The sequence below is a fragment of the Mustela putorius genome, unplaced genomic scaffold (assembly GCF_011764305.1).
Source record: "Mustela putorius furo isolate JIRA1106 unplaced genomic scaffold, ASM1176430v1.1 tig00003858_pilon_pilon_pilon, whole genome shotgun sequence".
Classification (NCBI taxonomy): domain Eukaryota; kingdom Metazoa; phylum Chordata; class Mammalia; order Carnivora; family Mustelidae; genus Mustela; species Mustela putorius.
Window position 1 is genome coordinate 42,190,402 of NW_025422010.1, and position 19,833 is coordinate 42,210,234.

The following is a 19,833-nucleotide window of genomic DNA, read 5'->3' on the forward strand; positions in this document are numbered from 1 at the left end:
ATAGTGGAGGAAGGGGCCAGGAGGCAAGGGAGACTGGAGCTTCTAGCAGCAGGAAAAGGCAAGGAAAAGGTTCTCCTCTACAACCTCCAGAAAGGAGTCCAGCCCTATAGCATCTGGATTGCAGCCTGTGTTGAACTTTTAATCTACAGACTGCATAATAAATTTGGGTTGTTTTAAGACACTAATTTGTAGTAATTTGTTACAACAGTAATAGGAAAGTAATCAAACAGTAAACTGCTATTAAGAGAATTCTCTAAAACAAACTCAGCTACCCTGTGTAATGTGATGCTCTGCAAATGTGCGAAGATTTAGTTTGCATTCCTAAGAAATATACCCGCTCCTCTGTAAAATGCTAACACACAAAGCCTAAAATTAGATTTTATGAAAAGATGGAGAAGTAAATCCAATTAACTTTGATCAAGAAAGTGGGTTAGAAAATAAAGCAGAATGAGGTATGTTCAACTAAACAAGAAGGTGATAAATATTAAGCAGGAAAATTTGATACTCCTTGTGCATAACATTAAAAAGGGAGCAACACAGTACGCATTCCACTGAGTCAGCCAAAAGGCAAAGTGCGGTATTTCTCTTCAAGCTCCTATTTACCTAATGATCCTCTGGGCAGCATACTGATGGAGAGAACGGAACTGTGCCGACATGTTCGCTAAAGCGGCCAGACAGTTGGTGTGAAGGTACTTGTCCTGTAAGGAAACAGAAGGGTGAAAACAGACATCGAGTCTTCTCTACATCTGAAGCAAGATTAACTGGAAGCAAACGTAAACTCAATTGTCACTGATTTTTAGAGCGTTCAGGCCCACAATCCCTTTCCTCTCATTATAAAATCCTAAAAACTCCGTTTTATTCACTACACATCTGGAAGCTACATCTGGTGCAAAAGATTATGATGCTCTTTGTCGTCGCCTTTATCCCTGTCCTGGTGCATATCAGAACTATTTCACTGCAGAAACATTAATGCTTAACTACAGAGAGCTGCTGCAGAACCTCACAGTTACACAGACTATAGCATATACACCATAATAATCTTTTTTTGTTTTAAAGATTTTATTTATTTGACAGAGACACAGCAAGAGAGGGAACACAGCAGGGAGAGTGGGCGAGGGTGTAGCAGGCCTCCCGCCAAGCAGGGAGCCCAACGCGGGGCTCAATCCCAGGACTCTGGGATCATGACCAAAGCCAAAGGCAGACACTTAACGACTGAGCCGCCCAGGAACCCCCACAATCATCTTTCTGGAGTCAAAACATTCTCCATTTTTAAACATGTCTGACTTCTAGAGTTTCAGATAAAAGACTGTGAACATGTATCCACATTAGCCTCATTATAGTAAACTTGACCGTTTCTCTGAGCTACAAATTGCTTCTCTATTGAGCAGAACTGAAATTTGCTCCCAGACGCTGCAAATACAATCCAGCTAAAATTTTCCTTTCGCTCTTTAAAGTATTCATTCTACTTTTCTTTTCCATTTAAATTCATATTTCTTGTGCTTGTATCTTCATACACTTTGTTGTTGCTGCTTTTAAAGAGCAAATCAGTTTTAGTGGTCTAGCAAAGACAGACATCTTTTATCTAAACATGCCCCACTGCCCATTTTATGTAAAATACCTCTAATCCACACAACCTATTAAATATTAAGAAACAGATACTATATAAGGTAGAAGGAAACATCAAAGCAAAAAATGATGATCTTCTTATAATGTGTCAATATTTATTAATATTTTAGTATTATTTTATGTTAAAGTATATATTACATTATAAAACATGAATTACTTTTAATTAATAAAAAAGAAACACACTATACACATTACTTTAGAATCATGTATTTCAGTGACTATATGTATATCTGTTATTTTTTTTTACCATATTTCTTGAAAATGTTAGTATTCTACATATTGAGATTGCTTTAAACTACAGGCCCAACTGTACTATACATATAAAGATAAAAATAATTGCTATGGAATACTTACTCTTGTCCTCGTCATGTTGTACTGAATGGTTCTTATTACAACCAGTATCAGAAGACTCCCCAGTGAAATTTCAGTTAAAACCCGTTCTGAATACCAACTAATATTTTTTAATATCTGTAATAGGGAAGAAAAGTTTAAGTAAATATGACTGCTTCAGGGAATAAAGGATTATCCATGTCTAAAATCTCAGATAAGCCATGGCTTTGCTCTGAAGGTGAGTTAAACAATATAAAAGTGAATTGTGAGACTTTCAGTTCAAGATAGCAAAACAGTGCTGAGGTTCACTTCTCTTTCCTTCTTCCTTCTTAAATAGAAAAGAGATCTGGAAAACAGGAGGATATCATTAATACACAAAAAGGAAATATATTTGAAAGATGGGCAGCACAAAGGCAAGACCGAAAAACTGGAAAAAGTGGAAATAGGAAAACTGAGGAGTCTCTTGAAAAGTAGAGTTCTCTCAACAACCACAGAAAACCTTCATACTTGTGTTCAGGAAAAGCCAAGAACACAAATAAACCAAGATCCAGAAAATCCATGCCATGTTCTGCTCTGGCTGCTGAGAGCTGGTAGCTCTGGTGCTCACCTCCAGGCACCATAAGCAAGAACTGTTTTCTAGCTTAAGCTGGTGAAGTTCCACAGTGGAATGAAGGATGGACATCAGAGAGAGACAAAAACTGGACACTGCAGATTTGTGATTTGAAAGACTAATTCAAAAGTTCTCTCAGACAACAGCAATAAACAGGCAAAAAGATAAAGTATGAGAGAAAAGCAGAGACCTAATGTCTACTTAGTAAAAGTTCCAGAAAGTACAGACTAGAAGGAAAACAGAAAAATTAGTAATAGGATAAAGTTTTGCTGAGGAGAGGAAAAACTTCCAACATTATGAGGAGAAATAATGAGAAAAAGTAAAAATAGTTTGGCAAAACTTCTGAATTTATAGTATATCATAAAATCTTATTGGCTCCCAGATAGAAGAAGGTTATCACCAAAAAAGAAAAGCAAACTAACATTAGATTTCTTGTCCTAAACACTATACATCTGCATAACAAGAGAACAATGCCTATACATTTCCGAGGAATGGATTATGATTCTAGAATTCTATATCTAGAGGAACTACCACACAAGTATACAAACAAATAAAGACTTGAAAGTATGCAAAGAGTCAACATGAACTGTTCATGCACCACTTCTGGGGGAAAAAACAAACCACCACACATGTAAGTATTTAGTTGTCCATCCTTCCCACTGTGACAACAACAAAAAATGACAGATCAAGAAATTCAAGAGGAGAATAAGGACTACCAAACAAAACCCAAAAGCCACAACCAACCACAATCATAATCCATGAAGTCAGAGAAATAAAATTAAATCTAAGTAATATGGTTGTACCTCAGTTCTTCTAAAAAAATTGTTAAAATTGACATTTCTCTGGTAAATCTTCCCCCCCACCAAAGTCCAAATAACAGGATGAATGAGAAAGGGGGTATAGAAACAGACCAGAAGAATAAAAAAAAGTAGAGATACTGTGTTCAACTTCATGCAAGTGCACACGAGTGCCTTCACAAAAGATTTTCACTCAGTTCAACTATGTGGCAAGAGTCCCAAATCACCTAGCACCCGCCTTTACAAATAACCAACCCTGACCTGTTCTGCAGTCTCCACTCAGAGGCTGGCACACGGCAAACATCCACTAAATGGTAGCTGAGTATTGTTTGTGAGGTAAAAAATGTAAATGTGTACGCATCCCCGTGTATTCATGACTAAGGATGTAAGTGGAAGAGATAACCTAATGTGTAAAACAAATAACAGTTGAAAAAATTCAAAACAATGAGTTTTGCCATTGAATCTTTACAAAGAACAGTGAAGTGCCCAGTCCCTCTGACTTACTCTCTAAGGCACCGGTTCTCAAAACGTGGTCCTGGGACCCTGTACAGGTCCCATAGACACGTGTGGACAATTCTCAAGGCCAAAACAATTTTCATGATAATACCAAAATATTACTTTCTACTCTCATTCTCTCATGAGCACACAGTTGAATTTTTCAGGTGGTACATAACATGGCTGATAATGTAACAATTTTAGTACAGAAGCAGACATGAGAATCTGTAAGTCTTCCGTTAAGGCAATTTGTTCAAGAGATTTGTAAAAAGGTAAATGCCATTCTTCTTGCTAAATTTTTGTTTGGCAAAACAGTTATTTTTCATAAAAATATATTGTTGATGTATCTAGCATGTATTGGGGTTTATTATAATAACTATTATTTCTAAATGACCTGATTAAATATTTTTCAAATATCTCAGTTTTAATTTCTAGTATGGTAAATGTACAGAACTAAAACCCACAGAAAAAAACCATTTGGTGTCCTCAATTATTTTTAAGTGTAAAGACCAAAAAATTTTAGAACCAATGCTCTTAAGTCTCCAAATAAATACTAAAACAGAATACTCATTAGGCAACTTTACTAGTGAGAAAAGTCTCTGCCTTTTTTTTTTTAAGATTTTATTTATTTATTTGACAGAGAGAGAGATCACAAGTAGGCAGAGGGGGGGGGGGGGAAGCAGGCTCCCTGCTGAGCAGAGAGCCCGATGCAGGACCTGATCCCAGGACCCTGAGATCATGACCTGAGCCGAAGGTAGCGGCTTAATCCACTGAGCCACCCAGGTGCCCCAAGTCTCTGTCTTTTTAAAGGCCACACATTTGAATATAGTTCAGTTTCTCCTCTCTCAGCTCCTTTATTTAGAAATAAATTGTCATAACCCATCCTTATTTGAAATAGAGGTCATTAGTTCTTAACATCTGCTTGTGTGTGTCAATTATAAACCTGGATGGAAGAAATGTTTTGAATAAAAGGAGTCTTATTCATTTGACATTCAACAAATATTTAAATGGTATCCACATAGTAAACTGATAATGTCACTATAAAAATAAGAAATCCAATTTAGTCTTTACATAAAACTTTTTCTTCCTGTGAAAAATACATTATTGTTTAGAAATTCTGGTTGTGTTTAAGAAAAATTATAAAGAACTAGTTATAAAGCTCACAAAGCTTCCCATGGGACATCAATGCATCATGGGTAACATACAGAAATTCTTTTTGGTAACTTAGCTGTAGCCATTGACCTATTTAGAACCTATTTAAACTACTTAACTTACAAAAGCAATTCCCCATTTCTTGTATCCAATATTCAGACATACAGTTTAATAGTCATAGACTGGCATCTTGATTATACAATTTCATGGTCAACTAACTCAAATAATATGAAAAGGAAACCTCTCAAGGATCTGAAAATGTCTTCTTTCTTAAAAAGGATATGAGAATTGCTTGTTGTAAGTCTTTTCCTGAACTTTCCCCTCATATAGATTTGATTTTATTGAATATCTCTTCCAAATGTTTATATGCTAGAGTAGAGTAACATACTGTGTAATATCAACTCTTTAGAATATCAAGTATGTTTAGAAAGGCAGAGAATAATTAACTTCCATATTCCCACAACTGACATTAACTGTTAACATTTCACTTTTTTAAAGATATAAATCCCATTTTATTCCTCCAAAGTAGGGATACACTATCAACCGCAAATCAACCACTATCTTGAACTTAGTATGTACCTTTCCTGTCCCCTTCAAATGCTTTCTATGTACACACACTCCCTCCAAACCCTAGGAGATTCCATTGTGTATTTTCTAGTTTATAAAAGCAATACCATGGTGTCTTAGGTTGAATAGTGTCCCCCAAATTCATGTCATCCAAAACCTGTGAATGTGATCTTACTTGAAAATGGGGTCTTCATAAATACATAACCGAGATGAGGTCCTACTGGGTTGGGATGAACCCTAAATCCAGTATGACTGGTGTCCCTAGAAGAGGAGGAGGAGACACACAGAAACAGGCACCCACGTGAGAGGAGGACATGACACAACACACACACAGAAGCACAGAAGCTGCAAGCCAAGGACAACAAAGACTGGCCACCAGAGACCAAGATGAGGCAAGACCTGTCTCCTAGGTCTTTCAGAGATACCATGGTACTGCTGACACCCTGCTTTTGAACTTCTAATTGCCAGAACTCTGACAATCAATTTCTGTTGTTTTTAGCTACCCAGTTTGCAATAATTAGTTATGGCAGCCCTAGGAAAGTAGTACACATAGGTATTTGTTTGCATCTTATTTTTTTTTCCACTCAATATGTTCCGTAACCCCCCCCCATGTTGATGCATATAAGGAAATTAATATTTACCACATATGCCAAATTCTGGTAGTACTAATCATTTCTTAAAATGAATACAACTATGGTCATTAATAAACAGCTGTTGCCCCAAGCCACTCTCCCAGGACCACCTGGGGGTTCCGCAGTGATGGGACCATGGTTGATATCCTTCTTACTGGCTGACTCTGGTTCCATACTAGTTAAATGTCTGAATATCACCCTTACTGCATCCCACCTAAGTACTGAATAGTACTATACCAACAGGCCACATGTTCTTGGGTCCAATCTTCTATTAATGGAAATTGGGGTTATTTCCAGTTTTTCCCCTAGTAAAAACAATGTTACAAGGTAGATTCTTATCCTTACTACCCAAAATCTCACTACAGGATACTCAGATACCAGGGACCCCTTACTCTCCATATTTTCATACTCTGAACATTAATTATTAAGTCAGTCAGGAAACATAAATTTTAAAAAGAAAAATAATCTGTAAAACACCCGTTTTAAGCCATTCATTTTTCAGTACTTTATGACTTCAAAAGCGAATCTCCAAGAGTTTGTGAGGAGGCCAAATTGCAAAGTCACTGAATAGCTTTTTTTTTTTTTTTAAATGAACGTAGGCTTGGGTCACTATTAACTAAAAAGCATAGAGCAGCCGTGTTCATCACAACGGCATGAATCACAAGCAGGTATTTGGCTTCAAATTTTTCTTTTAAATTTTATTTATTTATTTGGCAGAGAGAGACAGTGAGAGAGGGAACACAGCAGGGGGAGTGGGAGAGAGAGAAGCAGGTTTCCCACCTGCCCTGATCTGGGGCTCGATCCCAGGACCCTGGGATCATGACCTGAGCTGAAGGCAGATGCTTAACAACTGAGCCACCCAGGCGCTCCTAACTTAAATTTTATTAAAATTTAAAATTCAATTCCTCGGTCACACCAACCACATTAAAAATACTACCATCTCAGACAGCACAGAAATTTCACAGAAGTTAAATAGCCTGGTATAAAGAACACCACTGTATCCAGCACTGTTTTCTTAAATGCTAATATTTTGCTTCTGACATCCTGAAATCCCTAGCCACTCCTCACTGATCCTGTCCTCTAACCTCTGGCAGCCTGAATTTGATACTTCATTACCATGCAGATTTTTGAGATTTATTATTACCAATACATGCAGCTCTATTTGATTCACTCTAGCTGTTCTACAGTATTCCATTTATGTTAGCATAAATGGAATACAATTTTTGAACACTACAAACAATGCTACAATGCACATTCCTTCAAATGAGCTATTGTGACTCTCTGAAAAAGTTTTTCTTAGGACACAACCAGGAAATGGAATTGCTGGGAGGTTGAGTACCTGCTTCTGCAGGTTATTTGAGGAACATAAAAGGCCAGATTTCTTTCAAAAGCTATTCTGCTCATTTACATAGTATAAGAGCATCCTCCTTCTCTACAACCTTACCAATTCTTTTTTTTTTTTTAAGATTTTATTTATTTATTTATTTGACAGAGAGCAAGATCACAAGTAGGCAGAGAAGCAGGCAGAGAGAGAGGAGGAAGTAGGCTCCCTGCGGAGCAGAGAGCCTGATGCGGGGCTCGATTCCCGGACCCTGGGACCACGACCCAAGCCTAAGGCAGAGGCTTTAACCCACTGAGCCACCCAGGCACCCACAACCTTACCAATTCTTTTTTCTTTTTTTTTAAAGATTTTATTTATTAATTTGACAGAGAGAAATCACAAGTAGACGGAGAGGCAGCCAGAGAGAGAGAGAGAGGGAAGCAGGCTCTCCACTGAGCAGAGCGCCCGATGCGGGACTCGATCCCAGGACCCTGAGATCATGACCTGAGCCGAAGGCAGCGGCTTAACCCACTAAGCCACCCAGGCGCCCCAACCTTACCAATTCTTAACAAAGCTTGTAATTTCTGCCAAACTGATGAGTACAAAATATTTGTTGTTTTAATTAGCATGATCCTGACAAATCAGCAGTTTGAATATCTTTTAAAAATGTTTGCTGGTCATTCCAGTTTTATATTCTGTTTATTACTTTGCCTATTTTTCTATTGAAGACTTTGGTTTTACTGAACAATCATGCTAACCCATCTTCCTGTCTGCGTCCTGTTTTCCCCTTTATTAACCATGAAAGTTTTTCATTGCAGTGCAGCCAAATTTATTAATGCGTTTTTTCATGGTTTATACATTTATGCTATCTTTAGTCCATAAAAACATTATCCTTTAGCTTCTCTTTGAAGATTTTAAAGTTCAGCTTTTCATATCTAGGCCTTATTAACACAAGTGCAGTATGTCCTTCTATGGGGGCAAAATCATCACTTTTCCTGTGAGATAAGACAAGATCTCAATCTCAGCAAAATTTACCACTACTTCCATCATACCTTTGTGTTGCTGTATGTGAGTGTGTAATTTCTGGACTCTCCAAATTCTTTTGCATTTATCTTTTTTTAAAAAAAAATTCTATTGTTAATGAAACACATTTAATTACTAATGTTTTATAACTAGTCTTCTCTGGTAGGATAACTCCACATTGTTTTTCTTCAAAAACTTCCTATGCAAAATGTTCTTCCATATGATTTGAGGGATTGCAGTTGACACTTGAGCAATGCAGAGGTTAGGGGTGCCCAACCCCCTGCATGCACAGTCAAAAATCCATCCAAAAGTCCAACTTTTGACTTCCAAAAAATTTACTTAATGATAAGCTTACTAAGGAAGAGAAGATATATTTACAGTACTATATTTATTGAAAACATCCATGTATAAGTACACTCACACAGTTCAAATCTATTTTACTCAAAGGTCAACTGCAGTTGATTAAGTCTCACAAAAATCTCGAGATTTTGATCAGGATTGCATTCAACACAATGATTAATTTGAAAGCAAAATTAACAACTCTGTCACTGAGTCCTCCTATCCATGAACATGGTATCTCTATTTATTAAGTCATCTTTAATATCCTTCATTTAGGTAATTTTTCTCATAAAAAATGTTGCACTTCCTCTGTTACATGATTCTCAAGTACACTACAGTTTTATTGGTATTATAAGTAGCATCTCTAGATCACAGTTTTGAAGACTTATTTTTTGAGAAAGAGAGGGGGACAGAGAGGAAGAGAATCTCAAGCAGACTCCCTGCTGAGCATGGAGTCAGATGGAGGGCTCTGAAGCTGAGATCACAACCTGAGCTGAAATCAAGAGCTGGACATTTAACCCACTGAGCTACCCAGGCACATTTCTAGAACACATTTTTGAAGAGCTTTGTTACTGGTGTGTAGAAATTGTATTTGTTTATATATGGATCTCAGATTCAGAAGATTTGCTCAACTTTCCTAACAGTTCAAATATTATTATAGTATCTTGAATTCTCTATGTGGTTAATCCTAACATCTGTAAATACAGACATTTAGATTTCCTCTCTTTCCAAGTTTAACTAACTTGCTTAGATTTTTGATACAACACTGAAGAGGAGGGGTAATACAGAACATCCTCTTTGTTCTGACTTCCAAGAAAATATTTCTAAAATTCTCCAATTGAGTACAATACTTTTAACTGTAGATTTTTATAGATATACTCAGTTAAGACAAAGAATTTCTTTTCTATCCCTATTTTGTTGAAATTTTTGTTTTGATTATCATGAACAGGTGTTGAATTTTATCAAATCTTTTTCTATGTCTATTGAAATGAATGTATGGGTTTTCTCTCTTAAATGTATAAGTTACATTAAGAGATTTTCCAATATTAAACCACCCTCACATTCCTGGAATATTGTTATTGACATAGATAACATAGACACATTCCTCCCACCTGCCCCTTCCTGCTCATCAGGGAGCCTGCTTCTCCCTTTGCCCTTCTCCACTGCTTGTGCATGCACATGACTCTTTCTCTCTCTTTCTCTCAAATAAATAAAATCTTTAAAAAAATTTGTTTTAAGTATAATTTTTATAAAAGGGGGAAATTTGGAAAGATACTTCACAAAATAGGATATATAAGCACATGAAAAGTACATGAGGTCTGAGGAAATGCAACTTCAAGCCAAAAATGAGATACCAGAATCTATTTCATGGACAATCAGATCCACAACTAATAATTCCACATAAAGAACTTTGGTAGAAACATTTACTTACTCGTTTTCACTACTACATATGGAAAGGAAAAGAAAAATAAACAAAGGTCAATATGAAAGTCAAATTCTAGAGGGGAAAGAAATTTGTTTAAATACCTGAATTTGAAATGTCATCTGCAATATCCAGAAATCCTTACAGAACCGAGTCTGAATATGAACAGAACCTAATATTTTATCAGAACATAGACATTTTTAACTCTTTCTTTTCTTAATCATCTTTCTGGGGGGGTTTTATCTTTGTCTTAAACAGAACCCTGTCTTATCATCTCCTATTTCTGCAGTCAGTAAAGTTTAATTTTAATGCAAACTCCTATTCTAACTTTAATTACTAAATAAAATAAGCATATCAAAAAAGCATAGAAAACAATATAATAAAAAGTGTATCCATACTTGAATTTTGTCAAATCTTAACTTTTTTTGTCATATTTGCTTCAAAGTTCTTTTTGGTAACTTCTTGTTTTATTTTGTTTTCCATACTGTTGAAGCGAATACAACATTACAGACATAGGTGAAACCCTGCTGTGTACCCTTCTCCATTTTCTTTTTTTTTTTTTCATTTTATTTATTTATTTGACAGACAGAGATCACAAGCAGGCAGAGAGGCAGGCAGAGAGAGAGAGGAGGAAGCAGGCTCCCTGCCAAGCAGAGAGCCTGATGCGGGACTCGATCCCAGCACCCTGAGATCATGACCTGAGCCGAAGGCAGAGGCTTGACCCACTGAGCCACCCAGGTGCCCCCCCTTCTCCATTTTCATTCCCTTTTTGAACTCTTCAGATGTAGCCAGCACCCTGCTGGACTCTGCAGGGTGCTCTCAAGATTTTCAATATTATCAACAGTGCTGTCAGATGACCGTTAATCAGCAGATGCGCTCTATGGAAAAGTGCATATACAACCTTGGAGTAGAACTGCGAACTTAGGGTTAGACGCTGCTTCAGTTTTATTACTGTCTCTTCAAGCTAAACAAATACCTGCCCTTGACCCAGGAATGCTACCCTAGGTATACACCCAAGAGAATGAGGGCACATGTCTGCTGATGTACAGGTGCAAAAATGGGACAGCAGCCTTATAAAAATAGTCGCAAACTGGGGGGGAAGCAATTATTTACCACGAAGAGAATGGATAAATATACTGCAGCATATTCATACAACAGAATAACACCTAGAAATACAAAAGAACCAACCGGTGATGCAGTAACACAGGTCAATTCAGCAGTACTCTGGACTAAAAGAAGCCAATACAAAAGATAGCATACTGTACTCCAAGGAGAGATAAAAACTAATCTATTGGGAACAAAGTCAGAATAGTGGTTCACTATTGTGGGGTATTGGCCAGGAAAAGGCATTTCTGTTATGTTAGAAGTGTTCAGTAAATTGATCTGTGTGGTAATAACACAGGTATATACATATGCAAAAACTCCTAAGTTGTACCTTCAAAATCTGTGCACATTTTATACTTCAATTTAAATGTTTTTACTTTTTTTTTTTTTAAGATGTTATGTATTTGAGAGAGAGACAGAGATAGCTAGAGAGAACACGAGTGGTGAAGAGAGGGAGAAGCAGATTCCCCACTGAGCAGGGAGTCTGATGTGGGGCTCGACCCCAGAATGCTAGGCTCATGGCCTGAGCCAAAGACAGACGCTTAACCGACTGAGACACCCAGGCGCCCCAATTTCAGTGTTTTTAAAAATTACATCAGGCATAGCTTGTGTTCCCTCTGTCGCTGTGTCTCTCTGTGTCAAATAAATAAAATCTTAAAAAAAAAAAAAGATAAATGCTATAAAAAATGAGAAAATCAATACAAATATTTTCTCTGTGGTACTTTACTAAACCATAAGAATCAAGAAGTTTGTATGTTTTATCCTCTTTCTACAGTGTCAAGATTCCTTAAATCTTAGTTGAAATGATGGTCACACCATATAAGAGACAAAAAAAAGTTTTAATGGAACATCTTCAGAGAAGAGTAAACATGTCACAAAAACCCTACTGAAGACAAGAAGAAAAGAGTGTTTGTATCCTATGAGGTGTGAAAGCCCTAACCCCCTCTCCCACTAGACCCCCACAGCAGGAAGACTGGAAGAGCCCCTCTGAGAAACTGATCAGCCCAAAGAAAAGGCCTACAGAGAACAGAGTGCCCAGAGAAACAGACCATGCAGAGAGAGTTAAAAGCAAGTAAAAGTCTTGCCCACATATAGAACTTACAATCAACTTTTTAGTGCCTTACTTCTAAATAAAACAAACATGGATCACCAAACATTTGACTTAAGCCTCCAATATGGCCAAAGACAGAAGTCAAAGAAGAAAACGAAACTAAAAAGATATTCAATGTATTTTAATGTACCTAGAGGGAATTCTCCGTTTTGTTGAGGTATGGGAGCTGAATGAGTGATGGATACATGAATAAAAAACTGGGCAATCGCGTGCAACAGAAAAACCAAAACATGAACAAGAAAGGAAATGCAATGAACATACATTACATAGCTGAGCTAAGAATACTAGTTAATCATAAGCATGAAAAAGCTGAGTTCTCAAGCTGAAAATGGTAATAAAAAGGAAGGAGGGGTAAAAGTATATGAGTAGAAAGGGGGCTGGGAAGCCAGAGGGAACAGGCATGATGTGCAGGAAGGAGAGCTAATTATGACTTATTTTCCATTTTAGGAAGAGGATAGTTAATATCTAAATCTGGAAAATCAAGAAATAACAAAATAAGAATGTTATTTAGAAACATGGGCAAAGCACTGGTCTTTGGGAACTGGGAATAGGTGTAGTAGGGTAGACATGGGATGTATTATGTTGCATTAAAACCTGGTATATAAGTTTTAAACCTTCTATATACATTTTAAAACAATGTGTACATGTGTTGGAGTGCCTAGCTGGGTCAGTCAGTGGTTGTAAGTTTGAGCCCCACATTGGGTGCAGAGATTACTTAAAATCTTAAAAAACACTATATACATGTGTTACTTTGATACAAAGAAAATACGAAGAGGAAGATAAAAATCAGTTTGGGGTTGGAACTCACCCATAAGACTAAAACTGGAAGAGTTAAATTATGTTACATTGTTTTCAAAAACATAAAACAATTTCTCTGGTTTCTTCTCTTTACTTCCTATTCTTTCAATTATTCTGTATACAAGATTCAACCTGTTTGACAATTTCTGCCACAACTAAGAAGGGGAAACGAAACAGAGAGGAAAAATGAACTCAGTGGCAGCAAAAACATTTGCCTCAGTTACTGAGGAAACCATTTTGACAGAGTTTTTAATAGTGGCTAACAGTCATTCAGAAAAAAAGCACTTCATAAATCTGAAGACAGGCACACCATTTCTAAGTCAGATTCTTGCGGAAACACCTACCAGAAGGAAGAGAAGGAAGAAATGCTAAGGCTTCAGTAAATCTCGTGGAGGGACCTGCCTATTCTGTAACTCTGAAACTCTACGCAAAGTAATGGTAACTTACCACTTCGTGAATTGATCTATTAAAGCCATCATCTTCTGTGAGGATCAATAATATTATAAGGGCCATATACACATGGTGTGAATTTCTTTCTTCGACATGATACAGAATCTCAAGAATTGGTAAAACCTATTAAACAGAAATTTTAATTTACTATTTCAATTACTTTAAGACAAATGTTTTCAACCTTTATGCTTTTATTATACACCATTTTAATTTACTAGTTTTAAGTTTCTTTAAAGAAAAACGAAAACCACACAAACCAGCATACGCCTGAAAGTATTTTCCCCACATATAGCTCCAACACCAATAGAGAAACCAATCCCCCTGGATGACACTGTGTCATTGTAAAGAGTGGGTCTGCAGAGACCACTCATGCCGATATGTGACACCGAGTAGAAGCAGGTCTGTCTCTAGTCTAGCAGGAACTTATACACAATAATGTATTCTTACAAATACTAATGTGTCAAACATTACCTTAATAAGAAAGATTGTAGAATAAAATTATTAACAAAATCAGATCAGCCCAGCAACATTTTTTAATCATAGCCCCAATATTATAGAATAAAGGTAAAAAGACAGATAAGGACATAAGTTGAGACATTATCAAAATAATCTATATAAGTTAAAAACACAAATGAACATATAACCCTCTACCCCCACTCCAAAAAAAAACCCCCAAAACAAAACCTGTTAAGTGTTTACTGGTGTATGTCATCACGTAGAGATGTCTGTTCCCAACAAATTCTTAGGTACCAACATACTTACCATGGAACTTTCTTGAACAGGTGGTGTCCTGGGCTTTCTGCTTACTGCCATCATTTCCCTTAGGATACATCATGCTCAGAATTGTCTCTGCTTATTCTCACTCACCCCTCAGTAAACAAGTGTTTACTCACATGAGCAGTACACTGTTACATCTAATTTTACTACTTAAAATAACCAATGTTTCCCACAGATAGCTGGTGTGCAGACAGGTTCGCTCATCACTTATTTTGTCCTTAGTGTCACTTTGACATGGAACATACTCTTCAAATGAATTCTAACATTCCATGTTAACTCAGTATTTTATCTTTAACACTGAAAAAATGGCCACCAAATCCCTGGTAAATCCTGCTGTCAACCTGTAAAACCTGGTACAGAGGAAACATTCCTATTGTCACCAGCAAGCTGCTGGCTATTTAGGGATGTTCACAATTCTGTTAACGTATAAATAACCCACAGGTATCTCTATAGAATGTATTTCAATTATAATATTAACACCTTGGTGAGGTAAGGTTACTTGCCACTCACAGAAACATTTTTGTTTAAACATTAGTTACAAATGGAAATCCGTGATTCCCTACCAGAGTTTTTCACTCACATAATAAAGGAATAGTGTACATGTAAATTGCTATCTGGTAGAGGTGCCCTAAAGAAACTCTAAAAACACTACCAGAATTGAGATCAGGCAGACCTCAAGCCTAAGCTTTCCAAAGGGATGGGACACATGGGAAACCAAGCTTAGCCATGTTCACCAGGAACTTGCTGTGACTGGGACTAGCTACAGGCACTTGGTGGGTGGACATTTAGCATCTGAAAAGAACCACCAGGGTATAAAAACTTGAGAATGGTGGCGGTGCTTCCTCAAGGACTCCATCAGGCTGGATCCTGGGCAGGGAGAGACCTGGAGGACAGGGAAGCCATGTGCCGTGTCTCCCACACTATAAACTTGATAACCCCGTCTGTACCTGGTGGCACCTTTGCAACCAGGCAAACATACCTTACCCTCCCGGGAAAAGAAACTACTCTTCAAAAGATTAAACAATACAGAAAGTTTGAAATGTGTAGTGTGATACTTACAAGATTTTCCATATCTGTGCGAGCCAACATGTATGTTCTAACATTACTATTCTGATGGAGCAATGTGTACAAGAGGAGAGTTGCCTGGTCAGATGTCTGCTGTTCACAAAGAGCTGTGTACAAACTGTTGAAGTTAATCTGGAAAGTGTGTGGAATTGATGAGGGGAAAGGACTGCTGTCTGGAACAGAGAAACCACAAAATTTTTAAAATATAATGTTAGGATTTTCTGGACCATGCGTCATGTAAATAAGAAAAACACTGTTCACATCTAACATTCATTTCCCATCAACTTGGTACGTCACTACATTTCAGATTCAAAATTTCAATTTATATTTTAAGTTTTACTTCAAGAACTAAACTAATGGAAAGCATGGAACCTAGAGTTGAACATACTATTGTATAACTGAAATTTGCTGAGAGAGTAGAACTGAAATGCTCTTACCAAAGTAAAAACAAAACAAAACAAAACAAAACAAAAAAACCCGAAACCTGGGACAGTTTATTTCTCTATACTATCTAAACTGAGGATTTCCAATGACTAAATATATGTGCAAATACTACTTGAGGGCAACTTTTTATCTTTAAAAAAAAAAACAAGTAAACTAAGTCACATACTTTGACTTTATTAGGATTTGTGCATTGATATAGCTGAATGAAACTGGCTATAAGAACACAGGAGCTTAAATAAGCAGAGCTACAGACCCAGGCCAAAGGTGCTCTAAGAGATATAATTTAAACATGGCAGCTTAAATTTTAAATTTCCTTCCAAAAAGGAAGGAAAGACAGGTCCATGGACTTGGAGAAAAATATAATCTTATCAGATAAAACACCAGAACGTGATAGCACAACAAGTTGATATTTTAATATCTTAAAAAGAACCAAGACTTTTTGAAAAAAGAGACAGAACCACTAGCAAAAAATAAATAAATAAAAATAAAATTTTAAAGCCACTGCTTTAGCGTCTCCAAAAGCTTTACTCTTACGGGAAAGAAATGGGTGCCAATACCATCTTTGATAGCACAGTCCCATACCTCTCAGATTCTTCTAAATTGTACATTTGTGAGAATTATCTTATATGTCTTCAATTTTATTACAAAATGCCCTCACTTTTCCTCCTACATTTAAAATACAGGTTATTTTTTCACTAACACTGCATTTTTGTCAGTTGTTTTATGTGATTAACTTATTTTTGCAAAGGATGGTGAAAGGAAGCCTTGCAGGTAATCTGTGAGTATGCAAATGACTAGAGCATCTATAGAACTCTCAGTGGAGGAAGATTCTGGAAACGCTATGCCTCATTACGAAGTAATGTGTTCAGCAGCTGTATACACCTGGCTGCAAATGGAATATGTGTGTTGTGTGTCTCCATAACATTTAAATATTACTAGTTAAGAAGTGACTCCATAACATTTAAATATTACTAGTTAAGAAGTGATATGAACTAAGTCATTATACTGACGGCTTTCCATGTATTATCCCTTATTTAATGCATACAGTGATCATGCCATTATTTTGACCAGTTCCACAAAGGATGAAATAAAGGCTTATAGAGATTAACTTTTCCAAGATCAGTCCCAGGTAAGTTTTCACTACTCCATTACACTGCTTCTTAAAATTATGGCAATAATATAGTGACGTTGTACTATAAGAAAAACCCACTTAATTTTTATAAGAACCCTGTGAGGTAGAGATTATAACTCCTGCTTTACAGATAAAGATAATGGTCTTTAAAGAATAAAAAATGGGATATTAACCCAAGGCAATCTAACCTTAAAGTCAATGTTCAGAATCATTGCACGAAACGATCCACCAGAAAGATGGCTATTCCCCAAAAGGTCCAACCTTAAAAAGTAACATCTGGCCTGAGCATCAAAAGTAACAATAAATACCATATACTGAACATTTGGTTATGTTGTAAAATGTGAGCTTATTGCTTTCAAACATTACCTTGCACGGTACTTATACAAATCCTATTAGGTTATCCCCATTTTACAGACAAAGGCCAGTGAGGCCTGGATGTTAAGCAAACTATGGGAGGCCTCACAGCTCTGAAGTGACAGAATTGTGCCATAAACTTAGATCTGCTTGACTCCAAAACGTGCTCTCTTAACCAGTAAGCCACGACAGAATGATAATGGAAATAGGAAAGCATTCTCAGATACATGAGTTTTTCTTTTTTTCTCTATCAAATTGTTAGAGACTCCCTATTATTGTTTTCCTCTACAAATAATAATACTAGTTGGCAAATGTACCCCCAGCTGGCACACTCACACACTAGTAAGAAACATGCATGAGAACTCTGGAAAAGAACATACTAACACGTATCAGAAGTTTAAGAATGTTCCTACACAATAACTTCACTTCACTTCTTAATTAACCCATCTTAATTACACAAGTGTTCCATAAATCTTGAAAATCTAGCTACTGTATTAATTTGACCTATGGAGTATAATCCCCCCTTTTTTTAATGGGGTGTAATCTTTTGATTAGAGATTATTCTTTCAACATGGAACTAGCTACTCAAGCTCTACTTCAGGGCAAGCTAAGTTTTAGAAATAAGTTTTGGAAATAAGTTTTAGTGGAAACCAGCGAAGCTCACGTCCTTATTATCTGTCCCTGCTTTTGTGCTTCGACAGCAGAGGTAAGAGGTAGTGACAGACAATGTATGACCCCACAAAGCCATCTGCTCCTTTGCAGAAAAAAGTTAGCGGAGTTCTAATTTTTAGTTTTATAAAACTCTAATTGGAATACAGACTTAAATGAGAAACTTCAAACAACCTGTCATTTGGAGTTTTCTGGTTAGTTCCTATCTCTAATAGGTAAGGACAGGCAGATCCAAACTAAGCAAACTCTGTCTTGGTTATCTCTAGATAAAAATATAAATTTAAATGGATATAAAGAACCACAGTTCTCATCTAAGATTTATTTGACCTTCCTGTGAATACCGACAGAAGAGTCCGTTTTTCTCATCTTTAACCAACATGAAAATATAAAAATTGAGAATCATCTTCACAACTATAAAAAAAATAAACAATATGTGTAAGCAATACCCTATTTCCTCATAAGAAAGAATATTCAGGGGCTCCTGGGTGACTCAACTGGTTGAGCATCTGACTCCATTTCAGCTCACATCTTGATCTCAAGGTTGTGAGTTTGAGGCCTGTGTTGGGCTCCACGATGAGCATAAAGGAGGGAGGGAGGCAGGGAATGAACAAAGTAGCACAAACCTTGCGTATTCTTAAAGGACATAATGGCTTGTCTGTAGGGGTTTGGTGCATCTGCAGCATCAGTCAGGTTGGCCAGCACCAGCAGAAGCAAGAGACTCTGGTTGGCCAGAGGGGAAGACAGTTCTGGAGAGGCAGCTGCTTTGCTGCCCACACCACCCAGTGTGAAGACAGTCCAGAGGCCAGCTTGAGAAGAAAACACACAGTTAAGATGTGCTGGGACTAGTAAGATGGATGTACATATTTCTGTATGATATTCTATACTTTTAAAAAATTCTATAATTTTTTAATTCTATGTTTTTTAATATTTAAAAGTTCAAAATAACACTTTTCAATTATTAAACTGAAACAAGTTCATTACTTGAAAATTCTCATATTGCCAAAGGAGGTAAAATTTTTTAAGACTACCACTCCCTACTCTCATAATTCCACTTCTACTTCCCGTAGATAACCACTAATAAGACTCCTATATCTTTCTAGATTTTCTTAATATAGCAAAACATCTACATAATTATAATAAAATTTCATGTACAATTTTATACCAATATCTTTGAAAACTTAAGCAAAATATTAAAATATCTAGGAAGATACAAAATACCAAAATTGGCCAAGGACAAAAATGTGAATGGACAAATAACCTTAGAGGAGTGGGAAATGGGGTCAAAGAGCTAGCCCTAAAAACTAAATCAAGTCCAGATGTTTTACAAGTAAGTCTACCAAGCTCTCCCAGTACAGACAATTCCCGTATTATCTAAATAGCTCCAAAGTACACAACAAGAGGCATATTCACACAACTCATTTGCCAAAACCTGAAAAAGGCTCCTGATACAGAAACTGAGTAATGACTGCATTTAAAACAAGAGGGCACGGACTGCATGGAGCACTGGGTGTTATACGTAAACAATGAATCATGGAACACTACATCAAAAACTAATGATGTATTGTATGGTGACTAACATAATAAAAAAAAAAGATTAAAAAAAATAAAAAATAA

At 36.7% G+C, this 19,833-nt stretch overlaps 1 protein-coding gene across 2 annotated transcripts in view; it reads right to left on the reverse strand.

Moving 5' to 3' along the window:
• The window catches only part of DYM (dymeclin), a 334,042-nt gene that overhangs the window by 185,326 nt on the left and 128,883 nt on the right, over positions 1-19,833 (reverse strand). For both annotated transcript variants that reach the window (XM_045065612.1, XM_004752183.3), the window contains exons 9-13: positions 18,843-19,025; positions 15,615-15,793; positions 13,776-13,901; positions 1,981-2,094; positions 604-698 (exon numbers count right to left, since the gene is read on the reverse strand). In XM_045065612.1, the coding sequence (XP_044921547.1) occupies positions 604-698; positions 1,981-2,094; positions 13,776-13,901; positions 15,615-15,793; positions 18,843-19,025 (697 nt within the window). The remainder of the gene's footprint in view (positions 1-603; positions 699-1,980; positions 2,095-13,775; positions 13,902-15,614; positions 15,794-18,842; positions 19,026-19,833) is intronic.